The sequence below is a fragment of the Sturnus vulgaris genome, chromosome 9 (genome assembly GCF_052056855.1).
Source record: "Sturnus vulgaris isolate bStuVul1 chromosome 9, bStuVul1.hap1, whole genome shotgun sequence".
NCBI lineage: Eukaryota > Metazoa > Chordata > Aves > Passeriformes > Sturnidae > Sturnus > Sturnus vulgaris.
This window is the reverse complement of record NC_142251.1, coordinates 8,987,582-8,999,446: the sequence shown is the minus strand read 5'-3', so window position 1 is coordinate 8,999,446 and position 11,865 is coordinate 8,987,582. Positions and strand designations below refer to the sequence as shown.

Below are 11,865 nucleotides of genomic sequence, written 5' to 3'. Positions count from 1 at the left end.
ACCAGGACTTAAAGGAAAAGTGGCACTCGAGAAGCAACGTGAATTCTTAGGGACATTTTTTCCTTTGCAGCTGCTTGCACTGTCTGGGAAAACAAGCAGGAGAGTGAGGAGCAGGAGGTAAAATGAGCACAGACAGGATTGAGGCACACAGAGTCTTGGGATAAAGAAAGTGGTTGTTAGAATGACAAAGCAGGCAGGACAAATGCTTTGAGTGCAATTATTTTAATGTGTCTGTCTTTTCCAAACTCCACATTGCACACACGGAGATAGCAATTTTTATAAAAAGACTCACACCAGAAATGCTGACTTGGAGAACTAGGAACTCTCCTTATCTCCCACTACACAAGGAGGCACAAGATTCACAACATTAGGCACAGCTGATCATGGGGGTGAACAGACAGACAGACATGGAAATTACAAAAGACAGGAAAAGGCAGGAGCAGGAAGGCAGCTGATGTTCTCATGGCCACCTTGCTGGGCAGGCAGCTGTGGTCACAGCTTGGTGGGCACACCCACCACACCAGGGGATCAGTATCTCACTGGTCCTACCCCTCTGCCTGCCCAGATACCATCTCTGCTGGTTGTCATCTCTTGGTCAGGCATCGTTTTATCTATCTCTGGTAGCATTTCACAGGGCAGCTGTGATAAGGAGTGATTCCAGGATGCTCTCCAGACTTGGCTTTCAAGACTTCAGCAAACAAAGAAATGGGTTGTATGGTTATCACTTGATTTTACTAATTTTTTTTTCTCTAATTACTCAAAGAAAAGTCTTGCAATAATCATATTCACATGGGAAATGCCTCTAAAAGGCTTCCAAGCTGTTGTATGCTAGAGAGGCCAGCAAGCTGGGAATCAAACCTACATCACAAGCTCTTCTGCTTAATTGCTACAGCACTCATGGGCAGGTAAAAAACATGGGAGCCTTGTTCTCAGCACAGCAGCTCCTGAATTCCAAAGGCCAGGCAGTGCTGGGAGCAGAGCTCCCTAAGAAAATGAACTCTAAGGGAAATCACACAGGGACCAGGCTGTACAAACCCATCCACCTCAGAGCAATCTCCAGATCCAGGTGTGCCAATACTAACCCTGCTCCTTGGCAATGCTCATCCTTACAGCAGCTTTCCATGGAGCTGGGTGCAGGTGTTTGCCCTCTCACAGCACGAGTCAATGACTTGTTCAGGACGTGGAGGCTGTACCAAAGACTTGAACCTGCATCTACCCAGCCCTACATGAACACCCTTCTCCTCCTAACGAGTATAGACCAGCCCTGCTGAAATCAAGATGTAATTCCTTGGTGGAGAAGGAGCTGTTGAGGCAGCAAATTTGCTGGAGGACTCAAGGATTCATGTTACGACTCTTTGGTTAACCTTTTTTCAAGGAATTATTTCAATTCAACCTCATGCTACCTGGGCTCTTGCAGGGACCATCAGCTGCCCAGTGGCTCCCCAGAGCAGCCAGGACACCTCCTGCATGGCCTGTACAGCACCATGGCTTTGCTCTCCAGCTCCCACATGGCCACACGTGGTCCATGGCACAGCATCCATATGGCTCTCACAGCCTGGTCACACAGAGGTACCTGGTGGCCCAAGGGAGCCTTGGCCATGCCACAACACCTCCAGCACTTCCCCTTCAGCCCTCCCACCTCTCTCTACATGGATTTCTGATGGCTAAAGCCTCAAAACTGTGTTGTCCTCAGCCAAGCAAGCAGCTGATGCTGGGCTAGATGGGAAGTGTTACCTCCCTCTGGCTACAAGAGACGTAAAGAACTGCAAGAAAGAGATGACTGGAGGGAACATGACATGGAAAACACATCTCAGAAAACCCCAGTGGTGGCAAGGGCATGTTTGCTGACCCTTCTAACGTGGGAGATTTGGGCCATCAAAGGGAGGTAGTAGGATGCAGGATGAAAATAAGCCAAAGTGTGCAACTCCCTGCTGCAGGATCACAAATGATGAGAACTGACAGTCAAGGTGCAAATGGATTATTTCATGGAGGAGAAATCCATTCAGGGCTACTACATACAGGCACCACTTCCAGCTCAGGAAGCTCCTAAGCAATAGCACATTGGAAGCTGGGAAAGCACTTTGGGCAAGCAGCATCCTGGTTTTCCCCGCCTTTATGTTCTTCTCCAGACCTTGCTCTCAGCCTGGTCAGAACTTGGATCCTGTTGTAGTGATCTGGTATGGTCCAGGTGATTTCCTTGTCATTCAAAGTCACAAAAGTCTCATTTCAAATATAGGGTTACCGTAAACAGAGGGCCTGTGCAGTCATTCCTACTCAAAATCCACTCTCTTGCTGCTGCCCCCGCCCTCCCCCACAAGTCCTGCTTAGCAGTGCTGTCCTTCCCCCACACTGGTTCCAAATCCTACACGTGAGCAGGAGTCAGAGCAGAGCCCATCAGCACAGCACCGTGTTCCCAGCCACAGTCACCCAGAGAAGAGCACAAATCCTTTGCAGCATTATTCCATCAGATTAGGGTCTTTCTGAGGCAGATGGGGTGTCTTTGCTTGATAAATTCTCTTCTGCAAACTCATCCCACTGCTTAGCAAGCCCCTGAGCTCACTGAGCAGCCCATGTCCTGCAGCAAGGACCCACTCCTGAGCAGTGGGTCTCACATTCAGCTCAGGGAAGGTGATGCAGTCACCAGTTTCCAGCACAGCTGTTCTGAAGCCCATACAGTTATCTACCCCCTGCCCTGAGGTGTGTCCCAGGCCAGCCTTCCACAAAAATATGGGAAGAATGTTGCCTAGTACTCAATACATAATCATGGCCCAAAAGTTTAATTTGCAGGCTCCTGTTAGTCTCTGGTTACCCCAGGAGCTCATCACCAAGGATTCAGCCTGACTGATCTTCCAAGAAATACACTGTGAGGAGTAACCCAGCTGCAACTCAAACTCATTAAGATGAGAGGAAAACACCAGTGCTAATTGTGATCCTTGTGGTTCCTTCTCTTAGAATGGGCAGTAAAATCACCCAAATGAGGGCAAGATGGGGCAAGAATTTTCAACAGAGGGGAGATAGTTTCACACTGCTTTTTCAGTAGCGAAGACATAGCTTTGTCCCTACTGCCAAAAAAGTCTGGCACTAAAAATGCTGAAATCTTCTTGTGACTGAGTGGCAGAAAGCTGTAATTTACTGCATTCCTGCTTCTTTTATGTCCAAGAATTGCTTCACTTCTGAGAAGAAAGAGCTGTCATTTGTCAGTCCCATGTAGACTCTCCTTCCAACATTTCCACATTATGTCAGACAAATTAATTCATTCCCCTCATCCTGTCTGCTCCCCAAAAATGGTAGCACATTTCCAGGAACTGAAATCATTTTTTCACAGCAGCATCATTATCAGTTTTCTTTTTAAAACTGTATAATGGGCATGTTTCAACAAAAATCTGGATTTTTTTTTTTTCCTGCTCTTGCATCCATCTCCCTTAAAGTGGTTCAGAGAGACCTGGCTGTCTGCTGGCTTTTCACAAGCACCTTCCCCACACCTCTGAGTGATGGTACACTTCCAGACCACCCGTGGCAGCGTTTGGCTGGCTGCTGACAAAAGCTTTGCCCGTGTTTAGGATGTGGCCAGGTCCCTGGGCAGGTTGAGCTGTATGGCCTCTCCTCCTGTGGTGTATTTGGCCACTGGCCCGTTGCCTTCCATGGTGAAGAGTTTGCAAGCCTTGGCGTTCTCGTGAACCGGCGTGGACTTTTTGGAGGAGATGGGGGAATTTGTGGGGCTCAGCTGGACAGCAGTGGTGTCCTGCACCGTGTGCTCACTGGTCTCAATTTCAAAGGCTGTGTTGCCAGGTTTGATGAGCCCAATGTTTGAACCTGGTTTGGATTTCCGGGCCCCATGGGCCGGGGGCCTGCGGCTGCAGATGCAGCAGGCACCGAAGAACGTGAAGGCCACCACCAACAAGATGGGTCCGATGATGATGGGAGGGTTGTTGACAGGGAGGAAGGTCCCAAAGGCAAATGCTCCCACTAAGGTGATGTTGATCCCTGCTAGCATGATGCAGAGCCCACAGGCGCAGCAGAGAGCAGGGGAGGGGAGGCCCTGGGGTCGGGTCTTTTTCTGGGTGGGTTTTTGGGACAAAGAGGCGCTGCTCTTTTCACTGAACATGCTGGGAAGAGTCTTGGAGGTCACCTCAGTCCTCACAGGGTGAATGCTCTGTTGAGAAGGCTCTTTCCAGTCTCCTGTTGCCTTGAAATCCTGGAGAGGAACGAAGCAGCAGCTGTTAGAGCAATGAACCAAAGCACATTTCCCCCACCATTCCTGGTGACCAGCATCTTCTCTGGGTTTGCTGGTGCCAGCAACTAAGCACAAATCCAAGCCTGCTTTCAAGGCTGAATTCTCCCTGACTGTGGTGGTCACACGTGGTCGCCCTCAGGCTCTCACATGAGCCCACTGTGCTCCATGTCCTTTGTTATCCATGTGGATGATGCCCAGGTAAATCCAAGTGTATGATGCCCAGAGCATGTGCCATAGCTGGTCTCACAGTGTTTGTCACCACCCACACAATACCTGCCCAAAATAACAGAATCCAGGACTGCCCTGAACACCCCTCACTGCAGTACAAGGGTGATATATTTTTGAATTAGTAATGGTCCACAATTGTGACAGAAAGGGGGACACTTTGCTCCATGTCTCAGTTTTCCAATAATTGAAATGAGTCATCCAGATTTCATTTCCAGCCAGTGGGGAATAAAAGGTCCCAGAAGACGACCCAGAACATCCCCAAAAGATGTCTCTACTGGGAGCCTGAGCTGACTACAGAGGCAATCTGACCTGGAGATCACTCGAGCAAGTAACACTTGAATGCTCAGTGATACAAATGCCATCCAGAGACACTGAATGACACCTTCAGTCATACAAGTCCATAATAAAATGGAGCAAATGTGGGTGTTTTGTCAGTTAGACCATGCTTTCTGCCATGCATCTCACCATCTTTGGTGATCACAGGAGACCCCACAGAAGGGGACTGGGAATCTTGTTTGCCTCAGCAACCATAAACCCAAATTCTATAAGGCTTGAGCACAAGCAATATCAGCTCCATGATGGATGCTCTTGGAAACTGAGACAGTGAAGCTGAAAAAGAGACTGTACGGGGATCTGTCTAGGACCCAAGGCAGTAACACTGACTGACAGGAGCAGCTTCTCCATGGAGGAGATTGCTGGATGTGATGAGAGCTGGCTTTGTGTTTGCCGTACTTGCTGGGAAGTCAAATTGCCAGAAGCCAATTTGTCAGCAGTTTGCTGGTGATGTCTTTGATTTTACAGGCAGGAGAACATTTCTCTTCCCAGCCTGATTGCAAACAATAGCAGTCTGCTCTTCCTTCCTCCCCTGCCTAGCTCCCTAGCTTCTTCCCTCCTCTCCTGTCAAATCCCTTTCGGAAGTGTTGTCAGAGAAAAACTGATACCACTCAGTTTCTATGGCAAGAGCCAAGAATCTCTGTTGTGCTATCAACACTCTGTAGCCACTAAATTAAAAATAAAAAAAACCCAAATCAACAAATAAAAGGCCATCACCCATCACACTGAAACACGCCAATGGGATCAGCCGGGCATTTTCAACATGTTTCCTAGGTTATAAAATTTTCTGGCACCTCCAGCTGAGGCAAAGCTCTCTGCTGCTCTGTCGGGTGTCATATCTCATTTCCTTGGCTTGGGCTTTTGTTTGGACCTGAATGTGTGCAGCAGTCAACTTTCAGCAGAGTTCCTATTCAGTGAGATATCAGCTGGAGCTGACAGGCAGAGATGCAAAGGATTAAATCTTTCCTCATCTGGGGATGCCTGACTGAGGAGGGGTTTCTCAGCAGGCAAAGATTTTTCAGGATACTGAGAGTGTATGAGAGAGAAAGGGCATTTTCTCCATCAGCCAGGCTAACACATATGCATGTTTCCCTAGCAGTGTCCTTTTATTCTGCCTGGGAACCCTGGCATGCTGATGGGAGCTGGAGCCCTGATTCTGCCTCCTTCACCAGCCCTGGACCAGCAGCAAGACAGCTTCTGGTTAAAAACACACTTGCACCACTGTTTGCAGACCAGCTCCTGCAGACGCCAGTCCAAACCTTTACCACACAGAGGCTGCAGCCAGGGTGGCTCTTCCCTTTGGTTTACCCAAAATTATCCCACTGCAAAATGCTCCTCGGGGCATTCTTGTGGCTGAAAAGCTTGGCTTCTTGTGGTTAGAAAACAGCACAGATTCACTCAATCAGCTTTCTTCCTCCTGGCTTCTCAGCATTCACCTGCTTCCAGTCTGAAGGAATTCTCCCTCCTGGAAGAGCCAGGCAGCTGGGCTCCAGCAGGACACTAAACATTCCAGCTGCTTGTGCTCTTAGGCAAGGCATCACCAGAGGTCTGGCTGCCACTGAGATTTTCAAGAGGAACTTCAACCTGTTGCCCATCCCATCTGTCAGTGGGCATCTGTAGCCACTCCAAAGAGACCCTGCTGGTTTCTGGCTGCTTTCAAGTCTGCAGTGATGTCACCCAGAATGGTCCCTCATAGCTCTTTTTCTCTGCCTGGCAATTTTTGCTCATCATTACAGATCCCTGAGCACAGGAGCTTAAGCTTGTCACACTCTCTGCAGCTGCACCAGCAGTGTTCTGGCCATGCTACGTCCAAGGCAAAACTTCTTTCCAATCCTCTTTGCTTGGAGCACCTACATGGGGTAATGGCCCTTTCCCAGCAGAAAGCAATGGACTCACTGGAGATTCCTGCCCAGAACCTCTCCCATCAGCTTGGGGGCAGAAGATCTTGGAAGTCGAGCATGATTGCAGGGCTAGAAGGTGATCTGCACAAACACCTCAGGGTAACTAACAGCACATGGAAATGTTTGGACTGTGAACACTTAGAAAGTGGATCAGTGGTTGCTTTTGTGTTGATCTCCATATGAAACATCAGGGATTATACATAAGGGATTCCTGTTAGACAACCAGATTACATGGGAATGAGAAAGCCACAGAGCAGTGGAGGATAAAGCAAAAAAGAAACCAAAGCCATAGAATGCCTTATGCTATCCTCTACCTAACAAGGCCCCATGACAACATAAGGTCCATGTTTATTCTGATTGTCATGTACCACAGAAGCATCTTTGCTCTTCTGTCATCTCCTAAAGCACAGGCTGATGCTTCTCCTTCCACTTCTTAGCCACAAGCATGGGCTGATGTGGGTCAGCTCCCATTGCTGACCTGCCTGAGGATATCTGGCAGCTTTTACCTTTTGCTACAGTGAAATCAATGTCTTAAAAAATTACCAACTTTTCAGCCAAATTATTCTGTTCAAAATGACCAACTTCTGTTTCATCAGGAGTGGAAAAAGTTCTCTTTGGGCTCTTTGTCTGAAACAGGTTATTTTCTTATCAGTTAGAGTGTAGGTTTCTTCTCCAAACAATATTTCAGCTTGAAATGCACTACTGCAAGCAATACTATGCAAAAATAAAAGCTGCACACTCAAGCTGGCATGATGGAAATCCAGAGGCTATAATGACTCCTTCCAGGGGAATAGCCACCCCTCCCTATATTCTCAGGGGGACAAAGATAGACTTTAATTCCATATCTCTAAGAGTTCCTAGAGCTAGAAGGGCATACTGACATATTCAGCCAGCATTTTAGGAGCATCATTTGAAGCCATAGCAGCAGCACCAGCCGCATGTACAGCTAAGCACGCTTCCCTCTTAGTTGTAGTGGTGAGAAATTGAGCTGTCATCCTTCCACACCGTCTCAGTGCAGCAGCACAATGAAAATATTTGACAGACCACAGATGAGTCTCCTTTCCAGAGGTGTGATGGCACAGAAAAATAATGACAGTGATCAGCAAACTGAAATTGCAGTCAGACAGCTATAACCACCCCACACACAGGCAGGCTCACAAACACACAGGCACGCAACATTTAGCTACCAGGAGAAGCACAAGACTTTTTTTTTTCCTGGCAAACTGCTGGGAAACTCTGGCAGGGCCAGAGAGAGCCTCGGTGGTGGAAGGGGAGGATACTTACCTGGGCTGGAGCGTGGAGCCACGGAAGGCGATGGAGAGAGCGGCTGCCCCGGCTCTCACCTTCACCCTTCAGTCGGGGATGACAAAGCCATGGCTAGACCCAGCAGAACCGGGGCTGGAAGCCCAGCTGTGCGCTGCGGGGACAAGGATCTCACATCCCCCCTCCCCTCTTGTCACCGAGCTCGGGAAACTTTGCTGGGGTGTCAGGCGGGCAGTCCTTGGCAAAGCTCCGCGGGCTCTGTGCGAGCTCCGCCGCTCTCCCCCCACTTTCTTCCTTCCCCTCGGAGGGCGATGTTGCTGTCCTTAGGCAGATGGGTGTTCAGCCGCAGCATCCCTGCCCCTCCGCATCCTCCCCTGCCTCCTCCTCCTCCCCGCCGAGCCCGCGGTGCCCGGGAGGCTCAGCCCACCGCCCACCGCTGTCCGGCACCGCGCACCCTCTCCCCGCTGCTTTTCCTTCTTCCTTTTCTACTTCAAGGCTGCAGCTCCCGCCCCCTTCAGTTGACAGAGGTGCCCGGAGCAGAACAGCCCCTTTTTCCCCCAGGGAGAGGAAAAAGCCGGGAGCGCATCCCAGCCGAGGGTCAGCCGCGGCCCCGGGGCGGACAAGGAGACACCGATGCCAAATGCCAAGGAATAGGAGGCTCTCCGGTGCTGCAGAGAGGCACGGATCTCTCAAAGGTTTGAAACGCACGCAAAGAATTAAAAAAAAAAACAAAAAACAAACAACCCCCGTGCGCTGTGCCTTTGGATGGTGGGGGGATGCCGGAGGGAGGGATGCGTGCGGAGAGTCTTTGCTGGTAGTGAGAGGTGCTGAGACAGGACCTCCAGAGGTGCAACGTCCAGAGTGCGGGGAGGTGCTAAAAATAATTTAAAAACCCATCCCCAGATGAAAAACCAATGTTTCAAATGAGCAGTCAGATCTATGGTACACTTAGAGGTAGTTGGTCCAAAACCATGCCTCATGCTAGACCCTGTTGCAAGCACAGCCAAATCTTAACTCCATTATTAAGAAGCCAATCTGTGTTTGCAGAGCTGGTGAGCACAGGGAGCATGGCAAACTGTGAGCTGTGCACTGGATGGAGTATAGATAATTCTCCCAGAGCTTAAGACGTGCTGATGCTGAGCTGTCCTCGTCTGCTCTCCATGCCCACACTGCTGTAACCAGCCTGGCTGCTGCCAGTGACAGCACAGGCTCTTCTCTAATTTATTGCTGAAGAATGCTCTATGAACCAGGCTGGAGCTCACTGAACATCAATCATGCTCCCTTGTCTTTCAGATTGTTGCTTTCATGAGAGAGAGAGAGGGGAGAAAGGTAACAGAGGCAGTGAAAAACAAGGGTCAAAAAGAGAAATCACTGAGGAGGAATGAACATTTCTCTCTGTTCTCCAAGTACCACTTCAGCCTGAGGATTCTTAATACAGCAGCATCCTCTACAGCACCATATTGCATTTCACCTTCCAGGTCAGCCTAGAAATTCTGGCAAAACCAAACTTTGCAGAAAGGAGTTCAGTCTCTGCTGAGGAACACAACTCTGTTTTATCCTTAGCTTGAGTAATGCCAACAGCACACAGCATGGCTTGAGCAAGAGGGCAGGAAGGTATCAGGAAAGCAGCACTGATCAGATATGTTGGCTGCCTGGGCTTATAGAAAGAAATAACTGGGAAATCTCATTTCAGACCTTTCCAGAGATGCAATGTCTCCTCTAGGGATTCCCTGGACCTGTAACAGGAAGTTCAAAATTGCTCAGTGTACTCAACTCTACCAGAAAAGTGATGAGAGAGTGTACAATGGAAGATTTTGTGGAGAAAATCTCCCCCTGGCACCTCTGAGAGAGACAGTTCCAGGTGTGGCAGAACTGGTGTTCTGTGTTTGCTGACTGCTGCTGGGTAGAAAACTGGAGTGGCTGTGCTCATTCCTGGTGTAACACCCCAGAGCCCAGCAGGAACAGTCCAATCAGCCATGTTTATGTAGGAACAGAGGCTGTCAGAGGGAAAGACACCTTCAGGGTCATTGATTCGAGCCCACTGCTCTCACTTTGTGTAATAGCATTCATAAAGCTCAGGCTCCAAGGGGGCCAATTAATACTGAATGACCTGTCAGTTGTTCCCTAATTGCCCAAAGCAGTGATGAAGAAGCCTGCTCCTGCTTCCCTTTGGCTGTTGCATGACTCTCCATCACACTTTCCTCTTAATGGTCCATAAACCCCCAAAAAGGCTACACTGAAATGTTACATATTTCGGGCTCCACTGAAGCAGTAATTCTGTGTTTCGCATATGTGGCCCTGACAACTGACAGACTGCATTCATGTGATTAAAACAACTGCTAATTCAAGAACTAAAATTAAAGGCTAGATTTCCCACCGGTATAAATCAGAGCAGATTCATTTCCTTGCAGAGCTTTGATAGCTCATGAGCATTTATGATTTGCCAAGGGGTTTCTGCCAGACTGATGGTTTCTAGCTTCAAACTTGCCAGGAACTCAGAAGCCCTGCCTTCTTTAGAGGAAAGATCCCAACGCTGTGCCGACTAGAAATAATATTCCTCTGGGAGAATCTGTTTGTTCCCAGGTTCTGCTGAATTCAGAAATTAGCTGAAGTCAGAAATTTCTAAATGTGAGGAAACATTGCCTGCTTGTCTTTTCCCACTGCGAGTTCCTGGCTCCGGTTTCAGCCCTAAGAAACCTGTCTCAGACACTCTTGCACCCACCAAGGCTGGGCTTTAGTGTCACCACGTCCTGCCCTGAAGCGGGTCAGCATGGGGAGTGCCACAATAAAGCCCTTAGACATCACACTGCTTATAGAGGGGTTTTCCTCCACTTGAGAATGACTGAAAAAAGGTGGCAAGGGTGAGAATGCTCCGTAGAGGTTTCAAAGGATTTTGGTTGGGACTGGTACTCGAGGGAAAGCACAGGAGCAGCATCCACGAGAGCTGCAGCAGGGCAGCAGTGCTGTGCTGATCCCTCAGCACAACAGGAGCAAACTGCACAGCCCATGCTGCTGCCTGCTGAACCATGCCCGTCACAGACACAGTGTTGGGGAGTTATGGCCCTTAATTAGATCATTAGACAAAGGTCACTGCAGAAACCTCCCCCTGCAGATTTCCATGAGGTCTCCAGATCTGGCACCTCTCTGTGAGTTTACTGTTTAATTGCCTCTTGAGGGAAGGAAATGCCAGGCTGAGCCTGCTGTTGCTCCAAACCAGCTCTAAATGCCACCATATCTGTGTGAAAGTTTGCACTATGTCAGGATCCTCACAGATCCACGGTTCTGTGCTGCCTCTGGAAATTCAGAACAGTCTAAGGCCAATTTCCGCAATGTTTATGTGTCTATAGCATCAAAAAGGAGGCAAAAAAAAAATCAGTATTTGTCATTCCTAGAGGCAGCTGTGAAATTACTGTGCAGAAGATTTAAACCCATGAAGGACACACCTCCTTGTACATTGTGTAATTAAAACCACAGGACTCTGGTGGACAACACCAGTATTAATGTGCTCAGACCCAGAACACAGACACAGCTGGACCTGTGAAACACAACAGACCAGCTGCAGCTCCAGGCACACGATGTTATCACTGGGAATGACCTGGGGAGGAGAGCTTGCTCTAGGTTTGCCACTCCTCCTAATCTGTGATACCGACAGCTGTTGAGGCAGAACAATAGGTACCATCAGCCTGACATCCAGCATCACTAAAGCTTTGCCTCTACCCTCTGATCTGCTGGTCTACCAGAACACTTCTGTGGTTTGTTACAGGTTTTTAAATCATCTGGAGATAGATTATTTTCCATCACACAAACAAATAAACAAATGAACTAAACAGACTTCCAGAATTTCAATTAAGTTTCTCCTTCCAATGATATCTTCTCACAACCCTGAAAAGTTAGTGGACAGGAAAC

General features: G+C 48.7%; 1 protein-coding gene across 1 annotated transcript; it reads right to left on the bottom strand.

Moving 5' to 3' along the window:
* Window positions 1-206: 206 nt before the first annotated feature.
* On the bottom strand, window positions 207-8,379 carry TMEM275 (transmembrane protein 275). Its single transcript, XM_088169758.1, has 2 exons — window positions 7,981-8,379; window positions 207-4,195 (listed from the first exon to the last, which is right to left on the bottom strand). The coding sequence occupies exon 2, from the start codon at window positions 4,103-4,105 to the stop codon at window positions 3,557-3,559; it is 549 nt and encodes a 182-aa protein (XP_088025884.1). The 5' UTR covers window positions 4,106-4,195; window positions 7,981-8,379; the 3' UTR covers window positions 207-3,556.
* Between the last annotated feature and the right edge of the window lie 3,486 nt (window positions 8,380-11,865).

Bases quoted from the DNA above. Each gene is read 5' to 3' on its own strand.
- TMEM275 (XM_088169758.1), bottom strand. From the start codon at position 4,105: ATGTTCAGTGAAAAGAGCAGCGCCTCTTTGTCCCAAAAACCCACCCAG.